The sequence below is a fragment of the Zalophus californianus genome, chromosome 15, assembly GCF_009762305.2.
Source record: "Zalophus californianus isolate mZalCal1 chromosome 15, mZalCal1.pri.v2, whole genome shotgun sequence".
NCBI classification, from domain to species: Eukaryota; Metazoa; Chordata; class Mammalia; order Carnivora; family Otariidae; genus Zalophus; species Zalophus californianus.
The window spans coordinates 9053041-9080383 of record NC_045609.1 but is presented as its reverse complement, the minus strand read 5'-3'; the positions used below and the strand labels follow the sequence as shown (position 1 = coordinate 9080383).

The window sequence follows — 27343 nt, the reverse complement described above, 5'->3', positions numbered from 1 at the left end:
TTCCACTCCTCCCGCCTCTCCAGGTGCACAAAGGTACTCGCCCCCGCCCGCCCCAGCCCCCAGGGCTGTTGACGCGAGGCCCTCCCTCCCGCTTCCCTCCTGCTTCGTGGGCTCAAGTCCCCACCCCAGTCCGCTCCAAGGAGGCCTGGACCCGGCTCCCACACAGCGGCACGCGCTGGACTTGGGGATCACGTTCCACAGGCCCACCACGTAGTCTTCCGCTCACCTGGGACCTCCCTCCCTCCGAGGTTCTCCCCTGCCTCTCACATCAACCTGGGCCCCGGTCGTCTCCCACATTCACGCTTCAGCAGCGCCGCGCCTGTGATGGGGGCGCCTTAGCCCACAGGAGCCACTAATCTCTCTGCCGTCCGGGGTCCCAGGTCAACCTGCTCATTGACCCTGCTGCATTCTTGCCCCCACCTCTGCTCCAATATACAGACACCTGTTGCATTTCTTTTTTTTTTTAAAGATTTTATTTATTTATTTGACAGAGAGAGGGAACACAAGCAGAGGAAGTGGGAGAGGGAGAAGCAGGCTTCCCGCAGAGCAGGGAGCCCGATGCGGGGACGCTTAAGGACTGAGCCACCCAGGCACCCTGCATTTCTATACAATAACAAGGAAGTAATAGAGAAACAATTAAGAAAACACTTACAATTTACAATTGCACCAAAAAGAATAAAATGCCTAGGAAAAAACTTAACCAAGAAGATAAAAGATCTGTATTCCAAATAATGAAACACCGATGAAAGAAATGGAAGACAACAGGAACAACTGGGAACGTATACTATACTCATGGATTGGAAGAATTATCATCATTAAAATGTCCTCACTACCCAAAGCAATGTACAGATTCAATGCAATTCCTATGAAAATACCAACAGCAATTTTCACACTAAAAGAAATAATACTAAAATCTGTGTAGAACACCACAAAAGATCCTGAATAGCCGAAGCAATCTTGAGAAGGACAACGAAGCTGAAGGTATCATGCTTGCTGATTTCAAACTATACTACCAAGCTATTGTAATCAAAACAGTATGATAGTGGCATAAAACCACAGAGATCAGTGGAACAGAACAGACAGTCTAGCAATAAACCCATTTATATGCCAACTAATCTACAACAAAGGAGCCAAGCATATACAATGGAGAAAGGACGGTCACCACGTCAATAAATGGTGTTAAGAAAATTGGACGGCCACGTGCCAAAGAATGAAACTGAACCACTATCTTACACCATACACAAAATCTAATTCAAAATGGATTGAAGACTTGAACACAAAACCTAAAACTATAAAAGTCCTAGAAAAACACATAAGCAGTAAGCTCCCTGACATCAGTGATGTTTTGGATTTGACCCCATAAACAAAGGCAACAAAGGTAAAAATAAACACATGGGACTACATCAAACGAAAAAAAACTTCTGCACTGCAAGGAAGACCAGCAACAAAACCAAATGACAACCCACTGAATGGGAGAAAATATTGCAACCATTTGTCTGACAAGTCGTTAATATCCAAGACAGAAGTAATATTATCAGTCGGAAAAATACAAATCTCATTTAAAATGGGAGGAGGACATGAACAAGACATTTTTCCAAAGAAGACGTACAGATGGCCAACAGGTACATGAAAAGGCACGCTACATCACTCATCACCAGGGAGATGCAAATCAAAACCATGAGACAGCACTTCACACCTATTACAATGACTATTATCAAAAAGACAAGACATAACAAGTTTACAAAGATGTGAAGAAAAGGAAACCCTTGTGCACTGTTCATGGGAATGTAAATCGTGCAGCCATTACAGAACACAATATGGAAGTTCCTCAAAATATTAAAAATAAAACTATCATATGATCCAGCAATTCCACTTCTAGGTATTTATCTGAAGAAAATGAAAACACTAACCTGAAAAGATACAAGCACCTTTGTTCACTGCCAACATTATATAAATAAGGAAAGAAAGAAAAAAAATATATATATTAAGTATATATAACTTACTGTATATACTATATATAAATGCAAATATATAAATGTAAATATATATAAATACATAAGTATTTACATATATATTTACAATATATATTATATATTAACCTACATATATTATGTATACTATATGTATTTTATATATGTGTATACTATATGTATTTTACATATATGTGTATATATATTATATATTATATATACATATATATATGGTGTATGTGTGTGGAATATTATTCAGCCATAAAAAAATTTTTTTTAAACATTATATTTATCTGACAGAGAGAAAGCGAGAGAAGGAACACAAGTAGGGGGAGCGGGAGAGGGAGAAGCAGGCTTCCCGCAGAGCAGGGAGCCCGATGCGGGGCTCATTCCCATGACCCTGGGATCATGACCCGAGCTGAAGGCAGACACTTAACGACTGAACCACCCAAGCGCCCCTCAGCCATAAAAATTAATGAAATCTTGCCATTTGGGGACAAACAGATGGACCTTGAAGGCATTATGCAAAGTGATATTAAGTCAGACGAGGAAGAAAAACATCATAATGATCTCAATAATGATCTCACTTATATATAGAAACTGAAAAATGCAAACACAACACAATGATCTGATAGATACAGGGAACACACTGGTGGCTGCCAGAGGTGTGGGTTTGGGGCTGGGCAAAATAGGTAAAGGGAGTCAAATGGTACAAACTTCCAGTCATAAAAAAATAAATCATGGGATGTAATGTACAACATGGTGACTACAGTTAATAATACTACACTGCATATTTAAAAGTTGCTAAGAAGTGGATCTCAAAAGCTCTCATCACATACAAAAAAATCTGTAACTATGTATGGTGACAGATGTTAGCCAGATTTATTGGTATGATCATTTTACAATATATGCAAATATTTAATCAATATGTTACATACCTGAAACTAGTTAAAGTCAAGGACACCTCCATTAAAAAAAAAAAAAAAAAGAAAGAAAAAGAAAATAGATACAAATAAGTGTCTCCAGTGAAAAGAAAACAATACAATAAAACTATATGCCTAACTTAAAAAAAAAGTCTTTAGGAAGACTTATAAAGGAACATTTTGTTTTGTTTAAATTAATAGGTCACATGGTAATTACAGCCACTTCTACAGCATGGTACCATTTGTACTCCAGCAACACTATTAAAATTGGTGGAGTCACAAAATGTTCCCAATATTTATCAATTATAAACTTTCTTCTTGGATATTCCGCATGTAATTGTCAAAGATCACATAAAGACAACTCCTCCAAGGCCAACTCCATATTCTTTTTTCCCGCCTCAAAGCGTGAAGGGCTCCACCGAAAATTACATACAGAGTACAGACTCATGGCAGTGTAAGAGAGCGTACAGACCACAGCTGGTCAGATACACATTCTATTCGTATGAAAGCTCTACTACACTCTTTAATTACACGTTCTCCAAGAAGCTGTCTAGTAACAGAATTTGGTTTTAATGAATCACAGCAATTAAGCAGACACAAAATAGCTTTAAACTGCACTATTAGTTCAAGTATGTTTGCTGCATACTTGGTATATGACTGGCTCTGAGGTTTATAAAGGTGACGGAGATAAATTCCCTGCTCTAAAGAACTCAACAACCTAGAACTCAACTAACAAATCTGAGTCTCATATTTTAGCATGTGTATGATGGTTTCAACAACCCCCTCCCCCCAAAAAGAAAATCAATTAGCCTATGTAAGTAGGAAAAAACAGGACAATAACTGCCTGATCATCTCAATACACACAGAAAAAGTGTTTGTCAAAATCTAAGACCCTTTCTTTTTTTTAAGATTTTATTTATTTATTTGACAGAGAGAGACACAGCGAGAGAGGGAACACAAGCAGGGAGAGCGGGAGAGGGACAGGCAGGCTTCCCGCGGAGCAGGGAGCCCGATGTGGGGCTCAATCCCAGGACCCTGGGATCATGACCTGAGCCGAAGGCAGACGCTTAACGACTGAGCCACCCAGGCGCCCCTCTAAGACCCTTTCTTAATAAAATCAACAGACGAGAAACAAAGTAAACTCTCTCAATCTTTTAAAAGACATCTATGAAAAGTCCACAGATAACATGATAAATGGTGCAAAATGGAATGCTTTTTTTTCTTTCTTTTTTTTTTTTTTAAAGATTTTATTTATTTATTGGAGTGATTCAGAGAGAGAGCTAGAGAGCACAAGTGAGGGAGAAGGAGAAGCAGGCTCCCCACAGAGCAGGGGAGCCCGATGCGGGGCTCGATCCCAGGATCCCGGGATCATGACCTGAGCCGAAGGCAGATGCCCAACGACTGAGCCACCCAGGCGCCCCACCCTCTAAAATCAAGAACAAGACAAGAATCTACTCTCACCACTCATACAGATAGCTCTAGCCAGGACAAAAAAAAAAAAAAAATACAGGTTGGAAAAAAAGAAATAAAACCAGCTGTATTGAACACTAAATCTGAAACTAATGATGTACTGTATGTTCGCTAACTGAATTAAAAACAAAAAACAAAAACTACTTGTAGTTGCAGTTCACACAATCTTGTACATAGAATCCAGTAAAATACTATTAAAACTAACAAATGAATTCAGTAAGGTTACAGGGTACAAGATCAACATACAAAAATTAATTGTATGGGTGCCTGGGTGGCTCAATCAGGTGGGCATCCAACTCAGTTTCAGCTCAGGTCATGATTTCCGGGTCCCAGGCTCAAGCCCCACATCAAGCTCTCTGCTCAGCAAGGAGTCGGCTTCTCCCTCTCCCTGTGCTTCTCCCCCCTGCTCATGTTCTCCCTTTTTCAAATAAATAAATAAAAATCTTAAAAAAAACCCACAAAGCTATAGTACTCAAGACTGGCAATGTGGTACTGGCATAAGGACAATCCTACAGATCTATGCAATTAAACTGGGAATACAGAAATAAATCTGAATATTTATGTTCATTTTCAATAAAGATGCAAAGATGATTCAATGGTAAAAAAAAAAATCCTTTTCAACAACTGATGCTGAGGCAATTGGATACTACATGCAAAACACTTAAAATAAACCCTTTTCTCACACCATACACAAAAATGGGTATCAGACCTAAATGCAACAGCTATGTACTAAATACAGGAGTGAATCTTTGTGTCCTTAGGACAGACGCAACCCTTTTAGATACAATACCAAAACCACAAGTGACAAAAATAGAACTGTACTTCATGTAACAAAAAACTCTTGCTGCAGAGCACACAACCAAAATAGTAAAATGACAACCCAGAAATGGGAGAAAATATTTGCAAACTATATACCTAATTAGGACTGGTATACAGAATATGTAAATAACTCTTAAAACGCAACAATAAAAAGACAACTATAACTACAATATTGACAAGGCAAAGGACTTTTGAATATTAAGCTTGTCTTGCTATAAATGACTTCTTTGTAGTAGGAGTGTGCCACTCTTCTAGGATTCTTAGACAATCAAATCTCTTAAAAAAAAAGTTTTATTTCTTCCTTTGTCATCTGTGTACCTTTTATATTCCTGTTTTATTGCATGTCGTGGGATTTCTAGTCAGATGTCAAATAAGAGTGGCAAAACTGGACATTCTTGCGCCTGACCTTAGGGAGAAAGTATCCAGTTCTTCTTTCTTATGTACGAGGCTAACAGATTTTTTGTTATTGTTTTTTATCAAGTTGAGGAAATTCTCTATTCCTAGTTTGCTGAGTTTTAATCATGAATGGGTGTTGGAGTCTGTCAAATGCTTTTTCTGCATCAATTGATAGGATCATATAATTTTTCTTTCTGCAGCCTGATGGGATGGATTATATTAATTGATTTGAGTGGTAAATGAGCCTTGCATGTTTGGAATCAATCCTACTTGGCCATGGTATGTAATGCCTTTTATATATGGTTGGATTTTATTTGGATTTTTGCATCTATATTCATAAGAAACATCTGTCTGTAGTTTTTCTTTCTTATAAAGTCACCATCTACCTTTGAGATTAAAAAAAGAGTAAGGAAGGTTCCAACTACTAATCATCCTAAGGAATCTATAAGAAAGCTACTATAGGTAATGTATGAATTCAGTTAAGTTCCAGGCTATAATACAACCACCCCAAAATCAGGTGTGTTTCTACATACCTACAATAAACAATCTGAAAGAAAATAAAGCAATTCTATGTATAATAGAATCTTTGTTAGCCTATAGTGGATTACACTGATTGGTTTTTTAATGTTGAACCACTCTCGCATACCTGGTATGTATCCCACTTGGTCATGGTTCTTTTTATACATGGCTGGTTTCTATTTGCTAATATTTTGTTAAGGAATTTTGCTAGTAAATTTATGGGAGATATAGGTCTATAGATTTACTATTGTTTCCTGTACTGTCATTGTATGGTTTTGGTATCAGGATAACAAAAAAACCTGTTAGGAAGTGTTCCATGCTTTCTATTTTTCTGGAGGACATTGTGTAAGATCATTATTAATTCCTCCTTAAATGTTTACACGTTTGGTAGTCTTCTATAGTGAAAACATCCGTAAGAGATTTTATCTCTTTATTTTAAATTAAATTTAATTCAAATTATCTATGTCATCTATGAAAATCCACAGAACCTTCAAATTATCCATCTCATCTTCAGTTTTGGTAGCTTGGAATTTCTAAAGAGTTGATCCATCTCTTCTCAACCATCAAATTAAGAGCATAACATTTAAATTATCCTCCTGTTAATGAATGCCAAAGTGATATCCCCCATTTCTTTCCTGATATTGGTGGTTTGTTGTGTGTGTGTGTGTATTGAAGATTGCTAGGTTAATAAATTTTACTGATTTTTTTCCCTAAGAACTGGCTGTGTGTTTCAGTAGGTTTCTCTATTGTTTTCCTATTTTCAACTCATTGATACCTGCTTTATTTTCTTCCTCCTATTTGCTGTGGATTTACTTTGCCCTTTTGCAGTCTCTAAAGGTAGAAAATTAATTATGGATTTGAGACCTTTCATCTTATCCTAACACCACTGCTTTGGCTGCTTCCCACATACATTGGTATACTGTTTCAATTCTATGTATTTTTAAAATTTCCTTTCAGCCTTCTTTGATTCACGCTTTACTTACATGTGTCTTAATTCCAAACGGTTTGGATATTTTTCTACCGACCTTCTATTACTGATTCACAGTTTGATTTCCTTGTGCTCAGAGAACATAGCACGGTTTCAGTTCTGTTAAATTTACTAAGGTTTGTTTATGGCCCATGACATGTTGTATCTTACTGAATGTTCCATAGGCACTTGAGAAGAATGCATACCTTGTTTTTAGGTAGTATTCTACAAATGTTCGTTCAATTCTGCTGGTTGATGGTGCTGTTCATTTCTTCTATATCTGTTAATTTATATCTGCTATCTAGAAGTTCTACCAATTGCTGAGAGTAAGGTGCTGAATTCCCCAAATATAACTGAAAATTTGTTTATTTCTCCTTTCAGCTCAATCAGTTTTGATTTGTGTACTATGAGGTTCTTTCTGTTGTTTGGTGGGGGTCACATTTTGGATCAGTCTTTTTCGTTGGAATACCGCCTTTTCTCTAATAATTTCCTTTGCTCTCAAGACTACTTTATCTGATATTAATGGAGTCAGTCTTGTTTTTGTTTTCATTAATGTTTGCATAGTGTATCTTTTTCTGTCACCCATCAACCTCACTATGTTGTATTTGAAGTGAATTTCTTTGTAGATAACATATTTCTGCCTCATGTTTTTTGTTTTATCCAGGCTGCCAGTCTATACCTGAATTGGTGTGTTTAGATCATTTACATTTACAGTAGATATTACTATGTCAAGGTTTAAGTCTGCTGTTTTATTTTTCTGTTGTTTTCTCAGTTTCTCATTCATCTGTTCCTAATTTATTTTCTTACTGATTACTTGAACATCTTTTTAAAGATTCCACCTTCATTTACTTACAGTATTTCCTAAGTGTACCACCTTGTATAGTTTTTTAGTGGTTCTTCTAGGTATTCGAGTCCATTTCTAGGTAAAATGCACATATATAATTTATTACAATCTTCCTAGATCAACATTTTACCACTGACTTCAATGGAAATGTAACACTTTAATTTCAATTAAATCCCTATATTCTAGCTTGTAAATATATCATTTCCTCCACATGTAGAGCATCAAATCATATGATATTCTAAATTTTGCTTCAATAATCAAATATGATTTCAGAAACTCCTGAGAAGGAAACTCCATTATTATATTTACCCTTATTTTTTGCTACTTCCAATGTTCTTTCTTTTTGAAGTTCCAAGCTTTCTTATGTTATTTAGTTTCTATTTAAAGAAACTCCTCTAGGCGTTTTTAAAAGATAAGTTTGCTAACAACATTTTCTTTGTTTTCCTTTGTATGATATCTTCAGTTGTCCTTCTTTCATGAATATATTTTCACAAGCTAAACAAGTTTTGTTTGAAAGTTCTTTTCTTTCAGTACTTGGAAAAAAATGTATTATTTCTTTCTAGCCTCCATGGTTTCAGATGACAAATACACTATCATTTCCAAAGGAAATGAGTTGTTTCTACTTTCAAAATTTTTTCTCGTTTTCAGAAATTTAATCACGACATGCCATTAGTATGGATCTCTTTGGATTCATCTCACTTAGAGTTCACTCAGATTCTTCAATGAGTATTCTTATGTCTTTTGACAAATTTGGGAAGTTTTCAATCATTATTCCTTTAAATACTTCAAGTGCCATCATCTCTTCCCTTTTTGTTACCCTGATGATACTGATGATTAGTTTTATTTTTTTTTAAAGATTTTATTTATTTATTTGAGACAGAAACAGAGAGAACATGAGCAGGGGGAGAGGGGCAGAGGGAGAGGAAGGGCGAGAAGCAGACTCCCCATTGAGCAGGAAGCCCAATGCAGGGCTCAATCCCAGGACCCTGGGATCATGACTTGAGCCAAAGGCAGACGCTTAACCAACTAAGCCACCCAGGAGCCCCTGATGTTAGTTCTCTAGTTATTCCAAATACAAGAGAATCCAGCCTCTTCTCATTACCTCCATGTCTCCCCAATTTTGACTAAATGACCATAATTGCCCTTCAGGAAAACTACTAGCGAACTCTCTAAGTACTTATGTTCTTTCCAGTATTTTCTCTATAGAGGTGAGAAAGATCTTATAAACATAAATCAGATGTTGCTTGTTTACCAAATTACACTACTAAGAATTAAAATAAAATCTTTAGTAAGATTTATGATATTCATCTTTTGGACCATAGCTGCCTGACATTATTTCCTGCCCCCACTTCCCATCAATCATTCCCCTTTGGCCACTGTGACTTTTTTTTGCTATTTCCCAAGAAGCACCAAGCACATTCCTACTCATTGGCTTAGCAGTTGCTATTACCCCTGCTGAGAAGAGGCAGGATCCTCACAGCTCACACAATCATTTCGTTCAAATTCTGCTCTAATGGTGATCTCTTTAAGGTTTCCCAACTATTCTTCTTGTAGCACCATTTAACTCTGCTCTCATTTCTAGGATAATTTTTACCACTACAGAGCTTTAATACACATAAGTATCTGATTTTAGTGCTACCTTTTTAATTTATATTTGACATATAACCGTAAATTTACAGTGTACAACCTGTTAATTTGATACATTTATATGCCATGTAATTGCCATCGTACCAATAATTAGCACCGCTATTATGTTACATAGTTACCATTTCTTAGTAGTGATTGGAATCATCAAGTTCTAGTGCCTCAGCAAGCCTGATTATTCTAATACAATACTGTCCGTATTCACTGTATGCTATGTTAGATCTCTAGGGCTTATGTACTACTCATTACACTTTTTACCCTTAAACATCTCTCTTTCCCCACATCCCCCACCCCCTGGTGACCACATTACTCGTGTTTATAACAAGTTTGGCTTTTCTAGATTCCAGATACAAGTGACACCACATGGCATTTGCCTTTCTCTGTCAGACTTATTTCACTTAGCATAATGCACTCAAGGTTCATCCATTTCGCAAGTGGCAGAATGTCCTCCTCTCTCATGGCTGAATAATAGTCTATTATTTACACATATCTATTTAATTATTTATCCACTGACGGGCAGTTAGGTTGTTTCCATATCTGGTTACTGTGAATCATGCTGTGATAAACATCAGCGGGCATATTCTCTCTTTGATAACCTGTTTTCATTTCCTTTGGGTGTCTCCCCAAGTGGAACTGCTGGATCATAGGGTAATTCTATATTTTACTTTTTGAGGAATCTCTATACTGTTTTCCATAGTAGGTGAACCAATTTACATCACCGCCAACAGTGCACAAGGGCTCCTTTTCCTCCACATCCTTGCCAACACTTGTGATCTCTTGCCTTCTTGGTGCTAGCCATTCTAAATGGTGTGATGTACGGTTTTGATTTGCATTTCCTGATGTTTAGTAATGTTGACCATGTTTTCATATATCTGTTGGTCACTACTGCTACTTGTATAAACTCATCGACACTTATTTCTTTCACTACTATAGCATTTAGATAATAGCAACTACTCAAAAATTATTTGAGTAAAAAAATGAGCATCTGAAAGAATGCCTGATGATGGCAAGAATGCAGAGCAATGGAGGTAAGGTAGGCAACTGAAAACTGCTTTGAGAAACAAAGGAATGAAGAAAAACAACAGTAAAGATGAGGCAGGCAAAGACTGGTCTGTTGACAGATTAAGAATGGTAAATACAAAGTGAATCAAAAAGAACATTTCTTGTAAGAGTGGTATCTGGAGATTTGGTTCAAAAACCAGTATTCCCAGTCACTTCCAAGGATTAAGACTTCTAAAGAGATATTCTTGAAAAAAACATCTTAAAGTTGTCAACCTCTGGATTAATCATGGGAAAATAATAAATCCCCTGACGTTCATCTGTGCAGTATCCATTAACTCACCTGGGAAGCTCTGGCTTGGGAATTCTTCCTCCAATATCCATGGCTCCTCTCCTTGCTCTAGCCTGAAGATCACCTCTGGTTTGGTAACACAATACCCTGTCAAAGCAAAACAATTTAGGATTCAAACCAGAAGGCCTAGCCTGCAGGGTCTCTGAAAGAGAAGCAAGCTTCCAGAGCTATTTGATGAAGAGCTATTGAACATTTCATTGGAGAGGTAAACACAAATATCTTCCTGGTGCCCAAAAGAGATCAACACTGATTCCTGGTTCCAATATAAAAAATCATTAAACTCTACAGTGTATACATGCTTCATAACTAAAAGAATTAAAACATGCTGTTTAGAATTACAAAAAAACAGACCTTACCCAGTGAGACAAGGTTACTGTAGTTCTCCAGCATCACATCTCTATACAAGGACCTCTGGGCTGGGTCCAGGCGCTGCCACTCTTCCTGGGTGAAGCCCACAGTCACATCCTTAAATGATACTGATCCCTGGAATTCCTGTTCAATGTGCAATGTTCAGAATTGGGTGACATGGAAAAAGCTGTATGGGAACCAATCCTTACCATGATTACCAAAATAGTTTGCAAAACATTTGTTTGGTTTTACACTTTGAGGGAAGATGAGAAATCCTAACAGAAATATTATGCCAGGGGCACCTGGGTGGCTCAGTCATTAAGCGTCTGGCTTCAGCTCAGGTCATGATCCCAGGGTCCTGGGATCGAGCCCCACATCGGGCTCCCTGCTCAGCGGGAAGCCTGCTTCTCCCTCTCCCACTCCCCCTGCTTGTGGTCTCTCTCTCGCTGTCTCTCTCCCTGTCAAATAAATAAAATCCTAAAAAAAAAAAAAAAAAAGAAATATTATGCCATTGCCTTAAGGTTTATTCATGTAAAAAATTATCAAATCCCACAATGTATCTGGAACCATTCTAGTTCTTAGAAATGCTAAGATTAATAAAATTATTCTTGTAGTCAAGTAGCACACAATTTGGTAAAAAAATATGAGGTAGTATGATATAATTGCTAAGGTGAAAGTACACAGCAGACAGACTAAAATAAATGAGGAACAAAATTATTTCTATTTTGAGCTTCACTGAAGAACAGCTGATTGAGAAATAGTAATACTGTGCTCTTCATGAACACGGTGCCATGGTACAAGCAAAAGCAGGGCACCTCCAACACCATCTGGGAAATGAACAGAGGGCAAACAGTACAGAAAACACTGAGAATACAGCCTGGAGCTGTGATGACAAAAAGGGCCATGAAGAAAGAAAGTCATGGATTAGAGAGTAATTTTAGACCAAATCTCCAAAGTATGTGATCACTTTCAACCTTAAAGAATATTTCTGAGTACTAATGAAGTTTATATTTATGAATTATAGAAATAAACTATCAATATATTTTGTGACAAATTTTAATTTTTTTTCCTCAATTTTAAAAAGTAAAGAGACAGCTTAATATTTTATTTCACTGGAATACATATTCTAGGTTCTAAGTCTTCAATTTAGAGACAACTAGAACGTGTAGAAAATGAGAAGGGAAGATTTTGGAACTGTTACACTTGAAACGCCTGTAGAACATATAGAAGACACCAAAGGGATTATTTGGGATATCATCTAGAGTGCTTGCCTCTACTTTAGGGCTCACTGTTTCAAAGAAAGGGGAGCCAAAGAGATCTGAGTGTATATTAAAATTATGTGACCAGGTTTTTATTTATAGAAGCAACTCTGTCAAAAAAGTAAAGGGAAAGCTAATGGACAAAAACCACGATTTACGTAAACTACTATAGGAAAAACTGTAAAGCAAAGAGGGAATTGATAAAAGGAAAGAGAGTGATAGAACACAGTCACCAATTATTGGCAGAAAGTTTCCTCAGGGTATATGTACAAACATCTGTATAAACACAAGTATCACAAAATAAGCAAGGAAAAAAATAAATTAGATACTGTATTTTAATAAGATATATCTTAAACGTGAAACATAATACTGTAGGTCTAGAATGAAAATAAGGATTTGAGAAACATTAATAATTTGGTAGTGTCTGACGTCACCAACAATGAATCAGAAGGCTCTCAGAGAAGTAAGAGACTGAAAATAATCAAGAACGCAAGGTGAGGAAATACCATGTTTTAACTGAATAACAGAGAAAGAACAGGCTATGAAGGAATTGCCTGAAGGTGGAAATAAAAATAATAATAAATAGTTTTAAAAACTGAGAGATGATGATACGATCACCTGAGTATATACACAAAAGCATGATAAAACAAACAAACAAAAAACTCTTGGCAAACTAGAAAGGAATTTCCTCGGTGTGATAATGGATTTTAACATATACCTATGGCAAATATTACACTTATTGGTGAAATATAGAATGTGTTCGACTTAGGGGCACCTGGGTGGCTCAGCTGGTTAAGTGTCTGACTCTTGATTTTGACTCATGTCATGATCTCAGGGTCATGGGATCGAGCCCCGCATCAGGCTCCACACTGAAACGGGAGTCGGCTGGAAATTCTCTTTCTCCCTTTCCCTCTGCCCCTCCCCTGGCTTGCACATGAGCACTCTCTAAAAAAAAAAAAAAAAAAAAATGAAGGACGGAAACATGGAGAAGAATTCTGACCTTCATGTATGAAAAAAAATTAATCTTATTTTGACTCCTGGGTTTAGCTTAATGATATCCTTGAGACTTCTTCAGATAAACAATTTGTCATTGTCAACTCTGTGATTTTTGTAATTTTTGTTGAAGTATAAATATATACAAAAACAACACACAAGTATACTTTGGCAAAGAAATGGCTCAATGTATTTTCACAGTGAACACACCCATAAAACCAGCATTCAGATCAAGAAATAAAACATTACCTGAAATTGAGAAGCTCCTTCATGCCACTACCTAGTATCTACCACCGCCCCCCCCATCCTAACTCACATGATAACCACAAAGACATACACACTCGGAATATCTAAAAAGTCAGAAAATACCCAATAAAGATAGTGGCCAAAATATGAAGCAACTGGAACATTCATACCTTGCCAGTGGGAGTGTAAGTAAGTATATATACTTTGGGAAAATAAGAGGGAATTTCTAGGGCACCTGGGTGGCTCAGTCGGTTAAGTGTCTGCCTTCAGCTCAGGTCATGATCTCAGGGTCCTGGGACTGAGTCCTGCATCGGGCTCCCTGCTCAGTGGGGAGTCTGCTTCTCCCTCTGTCTTCTCCCCTCTGCTCTTGCTCATGCTCTGTCTCTCTCTCTCAAATAAATAAAATCTTAAAAAAGAAATAATAATAATAGGGAATTTCTACTAAAGCTGTATGTATTAATTCCTCTCCTAGTTATATATCCAACATGAACGAGTGTTTGTCAACCAAAGGCCCTATAGGAAATGTTCATAGCAGTTTTATTAGCCAAAACCTGGAGACAGTCCAAAAGCCCATCAACAGAATGGAAAAATAAAACTGTAGTACAGTTACATAATGGAATACATAATAGCAATAAAAAGAAAAACTGGGGCGCCTGGGTGGCTCAGTCGTTAAGTGTCTGCCTTCGGCTCAGGTCATGATCCCGGGGTCCTGGGATCGAGCCCCGCATCGGGCTCCCTGCTCAGCGGGGAGCTTGCTTCTCCCTGTCCTACTCCTCCCTGCTTGTGTTCTGTCTCTTGCTGTCTCTCTCTCTGTCAAATAAATAAATAAAATCTTAAAAAAAAAAAAAAAAAGAAAAGAAAAACTGATACACTCAGCAAAATAGATGAATCTCACATATACTATACTGAGTGGAAGCCAGACATACAAGCAAAGCTAATCAATGATAATAGATTCAGAGTAAGATGAACTTGAAGTACCAGAGAACCTTTTGGGATACTGGGTGGTCATTACAAGGGGGGCGGGGTGCCTGTGTGTGTGTGAGCATGTGTGCACGCATATACACACACAAATAAAAATTCATCTAGCTTGACACTTAAGTTATATGCAGCTTACCTCAATGAACTGACAAAAAAAAATACTTTTTGGAACTTATAATACACGCTAACTTTTTGGCATAAAATTGATGATATGCTGTTCATAAAAGTAACAGACTAAAACAAAAGATTCTGAAATACCAGAGCATAAATCAAGGCATTTGTTTGGAAGTTTATCATTCTGATCATTCTGACTTCTTTTCTAGCTTGGGTGAAAAAGAAATGGACAATCAAAAGATCCTGATGATAAAACATTAGTCAACAAAGATATGTTAACAGAGAAATACAGACTCTATTATAACAGTAATGTCTTCATAATCAAAACTAGAAAGCAGCAATCTATCAAATTAGATAAAAAAGAAAATAAATTTGACCAGCAGTGCAAAAAGTAAAGAAACAAATGTATGACAAAAACTATAGTAAAGTAGAACACACAAAATATTAATGATGTTATACTAGGATATACAGTAAACAAAACTGTAAAACAAAAATCCTAAACTATAAGATGGCATATGAATATGCTGAATTTCTTACTAATGACCGACATAACTGATTTGAAAACAAAACCTGTCACAGGTTATTTGCAAGATCAAGAAAATTTGAAAACAAAATAATGGGCAAATATCAAATACACTGTAAAAAATATATGTGCAAAATAGGGACACCTGGGTGGCTCAGTCACTTAAGCGTCTACCTTGGGCTCAGGTCATGATCTCAGGGTCCTGGAATCCAGCCCCATGGAGGGCTCCCTGCTCAGCGGGGAGTCTGCTTCTCTCCCTCCCTCTGCCTCTCCCCCTGCCCAGGCTCTCTCTCTCTCAAATGAATAAATAAAAAATCTTTTAAAAAATATATAAGCAAAATAAAAGGTGGTTTGGCTTAACTCACAGCAGATAAGGTAACACTGACAGCTACAAGAATGAAATGAGCAAAGATGATTCTTCAAGAAGAGAAATAATCCATTTATCTTTTCTGGCACCAAATACCAGAAAAGCCAATCACTTAAAGAAAATACATCTATAAATACAAGGATACTTTAAGACACAGTCACGTGTACCTATGAAAACATAGGAGATACACTCACATCTCCACGAAATGTATTTTGTTTTCCTAAAGAGAATATTGTATGAAATGCCAAAAGAAACAAATGCTTTGGGTCAAAGCATTAAGGAACTACCAAAATAGACTTAGAAAAAGGTAGAAAATCAGTGCAAAGACCAATAACCAGAAATAGTATTTAAAAATATTTAAAAATCGATTGAAGATCTTGAAGATCTACCATGGAAAAAATCCATTTCAGATATTTTCAGGATTAAAAGTCTAGCCAACATTAAGTAACAACCCATGTAATTTATTTATTTTTTTATTAAAAGATTTTATTTATTTGAGAGAGCGAGCAAGCCCACACACATGGGGGGAGGGGCAGAGGGAGAAGCAGACTCCCCACTGAGAAGGGAGCCTGATGCGGGACTCAATCCCAGGACCCAGAGATCGTGACCTGAGCTGAAAGCATACATTTAACCAATTGAGCCACTGAGGTGCCCCAACAACCCATGTAATTTAAACATCCCATACCATAAAAAATAATTTGTGAACTGTTACAAACTTAGTAACAAAATATTGTTCAAAAATAGTTCCTATTTAATTTTGATACAAATATTCTAAATAAAACACTGGCAAACTCAATTCACAACAGTCTATTAAGAGTAATTCAGAAAGGGGGGGGCGCCCTGGGTGGCTCAGTTAAGCGTCTGCCTTTGGCTCAGGTCATGATCCCAGGGTCCTGGGATTGTGCCCCTGCATCGGGCTCCCTGCTCAGCGGGGAGCCTGCTTCTCCCTCTCCTGCTCCCCCTGCCTGTGTTCCCTCTCTCACTGTCTCTCTCTGTCAAATAAATAAATAAAATCTTAAAAAGATAAAAAAAAAATTCAGAAAGAGAAAAAGAAAGCAATTCAGCATGTCCATCCAGAATACTCCAGGTTCCAAAGAGGTTCAGAAAAAATTATTTTGTTTACAGTATATACTCCAAACACTTAAAACAGTCAACGAAAGGTGTTCAAAAAATATTTGCCAAATGAATGGCCTAGTATATTTTTTCCAAAAATTCAAGCTTAAGACACAGGGAGCTCCAAACATTGGAATTAACTGGCAGATTTAACAACTATGGTTAAAAATGATACAGAAAAAGACTTGTTGAAACACCATGTTGTACACCTGAAACTAATGTAACATTGTGTGTCAACTATAATTTAAAAAAAAAATGATAAAGGGAAAAAGATGGCCAGATTGAGAGTTTCAACAAGAGAACTAAAAATTAAGAGAAAAACTGAATATAAATGGCAAACCTTAAAAGCAGCCAGAGAGAAATGAAACACTACCTTCAAAGGAGAAAATGCACTCCCAAACTACAATATATATGTATTTTTCAGATTCACACAGACCTTCTGTTCTTAAATTGACCACAGTCTGGGACACAAAGCAGATTTCAACAACTTCAAAGATTTGATATCATAAGGAGAACATTCTTTTTGCAGTGTTTAACATAACAATCAGTAAGAAAAAGATTAACTAGAAAATTTCACAATGTTTACAGATTAAAAGATATATTTCTTGTTATATTTATTTAAGAGATATATTTCTATATAGAGATTAGAGGATTTTTTTTAAATTTATTTATTATTTGAGAGAGTGTGCCCACATGCCTGCGAGTGGGGTGGGGAAGGGCAGAGGGAGAGAGAGAATCTCAAGCTGACTCCCCGCTGAGCATGGAGCCCAACACGCAGTTCATTCCCACTGAGACCATGACCTGAGCTGAGAGCAAGAGCTGGACGCTTAACCGACTGAGCCACCCCCATACCCCTAGATTAGAGAATTTTTTTAAGTGAATTATCAAAAATATGACATGCCAAAACCTGTGAGACACAGCTAAGAAGTTACGCTTAGAAAAAAACAAATCCTTAATAGTATATATTAGAAAAGAGTTTAAAAAAATCAGTAAGTATCTACATTTTTTTTTAAAGCAAAAGAGCAAGTTACAGCTAATACATGCACAAAGACATGTTACAGATCAGGTATCAATCTCAAGGTTGTGAGTTCGAGCCCCATGTTGGGCGCAGAGCTTCCGTAACGAGAAAGAGACAGAAAGAGAGAAAGAAAGAAATCTTCCCATGAAGGAAACTCCAGGCACAGATGGCCTCACATATGAATGAATACCTAAGAAGTAGCAACAAAATAAAACAAAATCCGACTTCCGGTTTCAGCTCAGATCATGATCTCGGCATGGTGGGATTAGGTCCATGATGGGCTCTGTGCTCACTGGGTCTGCTTGAGATTCTCTCCCTCCTTCTGCCCCTCCTACTCGTGTTTTCTCTCTCTCTGTCTCTCAGATAAATAAAATAAATCTTTAAAAAAAGAAAAAAGTGAACACCAGAGACATTGTGCAAGCGGCCAGCACCATGAAGATCTGGACTTCAGAGCGCATCTTTGACCACCCATTGGAAACTGTTACAACAGCTGTAATGCAGAAATACCCAAACTCTATGGACCCAAGTGTGTTTGGAGGTGATGTACTGGACAGTCACACAGATTGCTCTGGAGGGCTGCAGAGCCAAAGACTTCTCAGCACAGAGTGGGGACTGCCTTCCATTGTGAAATCTCATATTGCAGCAAGAACTAAAACATTTGTGCAAGAACATTCTGTAGTTGATCCTGCAGAGAAAATGATGGAATTTAAATCCACTAATATTTCACTTACAAATATGGCTTCAATAGTTTATACAAACCACACCCTCTGGACCTAGAAAAATCTGTTTTGACTCAAGAAGCCATAATCCCTGGGAATGGAGTCAGTCTCAGCAGTTACCTTGAAGGACCAACGGCAAGTATGGTATCTTCAAATGCCAACAAAGGTCGAGAAACAATGGAATGGGTAACACATCAATTAAATGCTGAGATTGAAGACTTGGCAGCTTCAGTGAGAGGGAACACAAAGACACCGACGGCGGCAGCAGGGTTTGTAAGAGAAATGAGGATAAAAGCTGGTATATGATGCACCCACTCCCCATATCTCTGCAAGCTGGCAATATACTTGTTATTTAAAAAACAAAACAAAACAAAAACAATTTCTGAAAGGTACTTGGAAAATCATAGTGGCATATTAAATCTCCTTTAAGGTAGAACTGTAAAGCTTTTCATGCATTAGAACTCTACCTGGCTTTGGACTAATCCCAGAACAAAGCTGAGCCACCTAAATACATATAATTACCCCGATACAGTAAACCTCAAGAGCTTGCATTAAGGAATGCTTTTTAAAAGAAGAAATTATAGGGGCACCTGGGTGGCTCAGCTGGGAAGACGTCTGCCTTTGGCTCCGGTCATGACCTCAGGGTCCTGGGATCAAACCCCATGTAAGGTTCCCTCCTCAGCAAGGAGTCCGCTTCTCCCTCTGCCTCTGCCCTTCCCCCCCTGCTTCTGTGAACACTCGCTGGTACTCGCTCTCTCTCAAGTAAAATCTAGGGGCGCCTGGGTGACTCAGGCAGTTGGGCTTTGATACTTGCAATTGTTACATACAGAGTATTTTAGTTAGAAGGTAATTAGCTCATGCCTGGATTCTGTAATGCTTAATGTGATAAACTCATAAGGTTTCTTGTAAAACAAACCAGTTAATATAGGCACATAACCACAGAAAAAGTATACAAACTATTTAAAAATTAGTGTTTTTCTACTTAAAATATTGTTTAGCTTAAGACTTCTTAGGACATTGGTAAAATCAAGTTAAATCCATGTTTTGTTTTTTTTAGATTTATTTATTTTAGAGAGAGAGATAGAGCGCACAAGCAGGAGGGGCATAGGGAGAGGGAGAGAAAATCTCAAGCGGACTGCGCTAAGCACAGAGCCCAATGTGAGGCTTGATCTCACCACCCCAAGTCCATAACTTGAGCTGAAACCAAGAGTAGACACCTAACCGGCTGTACCACCTAGGCACCCTCCAATAAGGTTTTTGATTACTTTTTGCAACGGAAGATGGTTTTTACAATTGAAATAATATTTCAGCTAAAGAAAACATTGTTAAACATTGATATTTGATAAAAAGTTCCATTCTATAATTTCTGTAAATTATACTTGTTCTGAAAAAGGTGCAATGCCCTAATGGTAAAAAGATTTCTAAACAAACAAAAGTAAACAGCAAGTCCATTAAAGTAGACATAAATGTGAAAGCCAAAACAATACACATTTAAAAATAACAGAGGAGATTATCTATGTGGACTTAGAGAAGGAAAATTAATTTTAAAGAGGACACAAATGACAGCAATATTAACAAATTTAATAAATTAATCCAAGGATCTGCAAAGTTTTCCGTGTAAAGAGCCAGAAAACAAATATTTTAGGTCTTGAGGGCCAGATGGTCTCCATCATTTCACTCTCAACTCCACCCCTGAAGCCACAGATCATACACAAATGAATAGGTAGGTAACAGGTAGTAGGGAGGGATTTGTGAGAGGAGCACAAAGGAGGCTTTAGAAGTCCTGCCAGTGTTTGTTCTGACCTATGTATTAGTTATGTGGGCATTAGATTTGTAGTAATTCATTGAACTATAGACTTAAAATGTGTGGATTTTTTAATACATCTGCTATACATATAAAAATAAGATTTATTAAAAAAATAAAACACATTTTAGGTTAGTGATCCAAGAAGGCATCAGAAAGGAAACTGAAACCTGTGTAGAAAAAAAGCTCCACATATTGATACTTGGATTTTGTAGCTAAAGTAGTAGTAGAGAGAAATTATATTCTTACATGGGCATAATAAAAAGCTTACAATAAACTCATCTTCAACAAAAAGTTACAAAAAACAGCCTATAACCAAAGATAGCTGAAGGAAGGAATAAAGGTAAAAGCAGAAGTTAATAAAAACAACAGTGAAGGGGTGCCTGGGTGCTACAGTCGGTTAAGTATCTGACTCTCGATTTCGGCTCAGGTCATGATCTCAGAGTTGTGAGATCGATCCCCACATCGGGCTCCACACTCAGCGTGGAATCTGCTTGAGACGTTCTCTCCCTCTCCCTCTGTCCCCCTCCCTGCGCTCACGCACGCACATGCTCTCTCTCAAATAAATAAATCTTTTTTAAAAAACACAGTGAAAATCAATAAAACCAAAAGCTGGTTCCATGAAGAATAAAGTATTATCTGTGATAAACATTAGTCCAAAAAAATCAGAAAAACCTTTAGGAATAAAAAGGAACAAATTAAACATTTTTATTTTTTTCCCAAATTTTTATTTAAATTCCAGTTAGTTAACATACAGTGCAATATTTGTTTCAGGAAGAGAATTTAGTGATTCATCACCTGCATACAAGACCCAGTGCTCATCACAAGTGCCCTCTTTAACACCATCACTCATACAGTCCATCCCCACCCACCTCCCTCCATCAACCCTCAGTCTGTTCTGTCCTTTTTTTTTTAATTTTTTTTTAAAGATTTTATTTATTTGACAGAGTGAGACACAGCAAGAGAGGGAACACCAGCAGGGGAAGGGGGAGAGGGAGAAGCAGGCTTCCCGTGGAGCAGGGAGCCCGATGCGGGGCTCAATCCCAGGACCCCGAGATCATGACCTGAGCCGAAGGCAGACGCTCAACGACTGAGCCACCCAGGCGCCCCAGTTTGTTCTGTCTTTAAGAGTCTCTTATGGCTTGTTTCCCTCTCTTCCCCCCCAATACGTTCATCTGTTTTGTTTCTTAAAATTCCACATGCGTGAAAAAAATTAAGTATTTTTAAAATGATTAAGAATACTATAGACAAGTTTATGGAAAAAAATACTGCCAAACAGAATTACAGTGATCACCAAAAGAGTAACCCTTTTTGACCAACTGGGACTTGTTTTAGAACACAAAGATTAGTTATTAAGAAATGTGGAAATGTAATTCAACAGATCTAAAAAGAAAAACTGTATCATCATTCCCATAAAATGTTAAGAAAGCATTTGGAAAAATTAAACTCTAATTTTCAATAACATAAGACTCAAAGGATACTTTGTGAACATGACAAAATCTACCTCAGTTGAAAACCAGCAGCACACATAGCATTCCCACTCACACGTATTGTGTTAGTCCTTTCATTGTGCTGCTTATTTTTTTAAAGATGGACAAGTACAAAATCAGATCCTTTCATCACATTATACTAAAAAAATTCTGGATTAAGGTACTAAATATTAAAGAAAAGTCTTATTAGAAAAAAGAATATAGAAGAATTTCATTAGGCCCATGGAGTCAGAAAAACAAGAATAAAAAAACAAGACATAAAAGGGTTGTATCACAATGTAAAACTTTCAGAAAGGATACTATTATGTTAAAAGACAAAGCATATGAAGAGAAGATAATTAGTAATTATAACAAAAGATTAGCATTTAAAATACATAGGGAATTCTTAAACTCAGTAGGCTGAAACAACTTAAAAAGCATAGGTTTATGAAAGTTGCACAAACTCAATAATCAGAAAAGTAGAAATTAAACAGTGACGTTTTACACTCTTTAATATAAGAATAATTTTTATGTCTGGAGAGGAGGGAGGAAGTTGTCTTCTAATGAATAAGTTTACCTAGAAAAATTAGAAATCCTCATATCCTGTAACTCAAAAATACTAATCACTGGACTTTAGGGCAATAATTCTTAAATCTGATGTGTATCAGCATCATATGGGCACCCCGTTAAAAATATGGATTGCTGGGCCTTGCCCCCCAAGTTTCTGTTCCAACAGGTTTGGGAGGGTACATAAAAATCTGCATTTCAGACGAGTTTCGAGGTGATGCTGCCATTTCTGGCCAAAGAACCTAACTTTGAGAAGCACTGCTCCAGAGTGTGGAGACAGACTTGCATCTATGCAGAGAGAACACGGATATTCATAGCAGTATTTATATTAATGAAAAGTGGAAATTACCTAAATGCCTACCAACAAAATATCGTATTTAGAATACAGTGCACCTATACAGTGGGAAAAACAGAGCATTACAAGGGATAAACTACATATGGATCGATCTCAAATTACTGGTGAACTGAGGGGAAAAATGTCCATCATGTATACATGAAGATAATTTATACATTTTTAGAAGTACTCAAAACAATGAACAGTATTGTTCAACTCTCTACCTATTTTTTTCAGTGTTCATGTTAAAAAAAAAAAGACAAAGGATGAAAAATTGGAACTGAACAATAGGGAACGATGAGGAAGACTCCAAGAAAGAGCCATCAGACGACTGGTACCGGAAGAGGACAAAGAAGACGTGCACCATCAGTTGCCAGGAGAATAATGCAGCAGTTCTTCAAGGAAAGCAATGACAATTAAATCATTGGCCACCTTTACCTGGATCGATCCCAAAAAGCAGAGAGGAAAGACCAGGACAGAATGACAGAATTCCAAGGGAGGAGTCTGAATGGGAAGCTCAGACACATTTGTAGGAGAATGTAACTCTGAACCATCCGCTGTGGCAACTTATACACCCAACCTGGCCAAAGTCACTACGGAGAGTTTTTGTAACAGGCCTGCAGGCCATTCATTCCTCTAAACATACCAGCTTTCACAGCAGGGTCAAGCAAGACCTGTAACGTTAACTACTAAAATAACAAGACAAGTAAAATTAACTACTTGAACAATCTCCTGGACCCTGTTACTCTCAGTGAGGGATGGTTTTAAACACTCATTTCAGGGCTGTCACTGGAAGGTTAGCCACTACATGTCCCTATATTAAGACCAAAAGAGATATCTTCCAAGAAGTCCTTGTGTTTAAAAAAAGAAAATTCTGTCTGTACCCAAAATAGTATCTTCCTTTTTCCGTGGTTATCAGGAACATCAGAGACTTATTTGTGGATCAACTTAGAAACTCTAAAATATATAATGATCAGTATCTATCTACAAGCCAACTTGGCCCTGCTTCTGATCTATTACTGTATATTTTCTGTAAAGTTAGATGTTTATCTATCACTAACTTCCCCCATCTTAACATACGGAGTCCTACAAATCTCACAGAGTCCACTGTAAAATAAAGTGGGGAATGAATAAATAACTTACCTGGGATTTGTTCATTTTCTGCTGTCTTGGAAAAATGCGGACAACTCTGAAGACGTGCTGGGTTACAACAAGAGGGATGGGGTCATTGAAGATGTGGGCTGCCCGGGGCTCCTGAATCCACCCGCCCTACAGAACCACACATACCCAACAGACAGGAAGAAGAGCGTCAGGACCTCCGACCTTCAGATGTTCACACACCACCTATCGGACCTGACTCCGACATAATCGCGCAGTAGCTCCTGGGCATAACATTTTCCGCTGGGTAAATGTAAATATTTGCTCCCTGAGGATTTAACAGTTTAAACTTCTCTTGATGCTCACAAAAAAAAAAAAAAAAAAATTGCTTTAAATAAAAAAAATGGTTTTAAACAATACACCCAGTGAAGTAACATTAACTCTTCACTAAAACTGTGATAAAAATACTCCCGACTAATCTGTTTTATCAATTTCCCTACTGTTACTAAACCTTTGGTTAGTGATTCCACAGAAAGCTATAAAAAGCAGTGCTTTAAGGAAAGGTCTAAGGTTTCAATTTCTGTCTTTGTTGCCGTTTCTCAAAGGATCTTTTTAATGTAATTTGCTTTTCCCTGCGTGGAAAGCAGGCAGTTCTCTCTCATGAGTCAGGAGACACCACTTTTAGTCTTCGCCACTAATTCTGAACAAGTCAGTAACCTTCAAGAGGGGAAGTTTTTTTTCTATTAAATGAGACAAAAACAATTCTTGAGGATCCTTCCCGAATGCCAGGGCAAGTCAGGACGGAGCAACAGCGCACATCAGGATGCAGTGATGGGCACGGCTGGTGAGCAACGCAGACTCCGGGAAGGATAAAGGGAGCACCGAGGGAACGGGATCTCCGTGAGGCGGGGGGGTAACCGCACAGCCCCAGCAGGTGGGCCCCGTTCCCCCGACCACCGCACGCAACCACCCGCCGCGCACGCGCAAAAGCCCTCCCCGCAGCGCTGTCCCCTTCCCACCGGTTCCGACACCCACCGTGCATGCGCACACGCCCTCCTCCCGCGGCCTCCGGAACGGGGCCCCACGGACGGCACCGCACGCGCCGCGCAGGGGCCGATCACGTGGGGTCCCGACCCCTAGTCTTGATGCAGACGTCCCCATCCTGCCTTCGGGGGTTCCGCCGAACTCCACACTATCGGGCACCGACCGCCTACCCCCGACCCGCGACCCCCGGGCAGCACGGCGCACCCCTCGGCCCTCGTCCAACTGTCCCGGGCTTACCTGTCGCTCCCTCGTCGTGAGGAACTGGCCCCACAAAAGCGCAGAGCATAAGCGGCCTCGCACGCGAGAACTGAAGAAAACCGTGGGGGGGGGGGGGCGGGGCGGGGGAAGACGGAAGTGCACGGAGGCAGGAGGCGGAACCAGGCATGCGCAGAAACAGGCCTGCGCAGAACCGGGCAGTCCGGGCAATCAGTGCTGCAAGTCAGAACTGCCTTTCCCTGCTGACTACCGGCGGTGCGAGATTGGCTGAGAGTGCAGTCTTTACCCAGCACGTGAAAGTTTGGGGCGCTTGAGATAGTTCCCCAGGCAGTCAGAGCCCGTCAGGGACTCCCCACAGTTTACGGATTACAGCTGAGTTCTATGTGCAGCAAGTGTGCAATTCAGACACAGCCGTCAGGAAAAGAGAACCCGCATGTCACGTTCACTTTTTCAAATACTAGGAAATAGATTCCATCAATAAAATAAAAGAATGCCTAAAAAAAAAAAAAATAGTATCGGACACCATCAGCGATTCTCTCAGAAAATGAAAAGCCGGGGGAGAAGGCGGGGTCAAGAAACTAGTTCATCAAAAATCATGAAAACAATAAATGAAAATTGTAGATAAATCATAAAACACATTCCAAAAATATATATTCATTTACACGAACATACTCTTTCCTCTGTGGAGACATTAAGATTACTTGAATAAATGAAGATCTACCCTTTCCCAGAAAGAAGCGATATTCTTTGAAAACATTCCACTAAGAATCTCAGTCTTGCATATATTTTTTTCTCTTTGATTTTTGTGTATCTTAATGTGTACTTTACAAAAGCATTCTCAACTTCATCTGGAATAAATAATCTAAATTAGCAGACAAAAAACATTTCAAAAAGAAAAATTCCTGAGAAGTATCAATATGCACAATATTGCTCGAATAAAAATAGTTTTGGCATCTGCTTCATGGAAACAAAGCCATGACTAAGTGTATTTTTTGAATGCAGTATAACAAATGTAGCATTTCAAAGCACTGAGGATAGAATAGGAATATTCCAAAAGCAATTCCTTCCCAACAATTTGGAGTAAAGTTATGTACATAGATCACACATTGTACAATTCACATGGATTCAAGATTTAAAATAAAACACTAAGTTAATAAAATAGAGGTGACAAGTTGTGACACCAAAAATAGAAACCATAAATTCAGTACCTGATACATTATAAAAAACAAACAACTCAGCTCAATTTTTTTAAGAAGTTAAAAGCAAATAAACAAGAAAATTATATTTTTATTATTTGAAAGAAAAGATATATTAATTAAAAAAGAGATCTTTAAATCAAGAGAAAGTAAAACAAAATGGGCTACAGAACTAAGCACTAATATGATAATGAATGACAAAGGTATATAAAATGAAAATGAATGATAAATATATATAAAAGTCCATCATGAGAATTGAAAAAATGCAATGTTTAAGTAAAAACATGTAAGATATTGAGATTTATTTTTTTTTAATTTCTGTACAAAAGTTCACTCTGCTGTAGTTTTATGGATTTTGACAAATGCATAGATCTGTGTAACCACCACCACAGTCAAAATACAGAACTGTTTCATCACAGCCCCCAAAATTCTTCATGCTACCCTTTTGAGGTCAAACTTTCTTATCCTTTGGCAGCTACTCTCTCTTCTTCATGCCTATAGTTTGCCTTTTCTGGAAAGTCACATATATACACTCTTACCATATGGAATCTTATGAATCTGTTATCTTTTACTTAGTACAATACACTTAAGATTCATCAGTGTTGTTTCGAGTATCAATACACTTGTTGGCTTTTATTTCCCAAGTCCTACTCCATGGTATGAATTTACCACACTTCACTTATCTCTTTCCAAGTAACTTTAATTTCCAATTTGGGGCAATTATGAATAAGTAAAATACCATTTTGAAGTATAAGACTCAAACATATTTTTAAAAAGAGTAATACAGAGTTAGGGTGTGTGCTTGAGAAAATGCTTATTCCTACTCACTTTTATTGAGAGTTTAATTCATGTAAACTCTCTGGAGGCTCATTTTTATCAAATTCTAAAGGAATTTTAACTGGGAAATTCCACTTAGACAACAACACATGACTTTATAATAATAGAATTAATTTTCATTGACGTACGTACAAGAACGTTTACATCAGTCAGAGTCCAGGTGGGAAGAGAAACCTCTCAAATATGATGAGAGGGAA

At 37.9% G+C, this 27343-nt stretch overlaps 1 protein-coding gene and 1 pseudogene across 1 annotated transcript in view; one reads left to right on the top strand and one right to left on the bottom strand.

Annotated features, from left to right (window-relative positions):
* Positions 1-26296, bottom strand: part of LOC118356333 (zinc finger protein 33B-like) — a 51352-nt gene extending 25056 nt beyond the window's left edge. The window contains 5 exon segments of the mRNA XM_035724294.1: positions 10895-10990; positions 11260-11395; positions 23899-23955; positions 24043-24214; positions 25135-26296. Coding sequence (XP_035580187.1) covers positions 10895-10990; positions 11260-11395; positions 23899-23913 — 247 coding nt within the window. The 5' untranslated portion in view covers positions 23914-23955; positions 24043-24214; positions 25135-26296.
* LOC113922224 lies at positions 17877-19243 on the top strand (annotated as a pseudogene).
* Positions 26297-27343: the final 1047 nt, after the last annotated feature.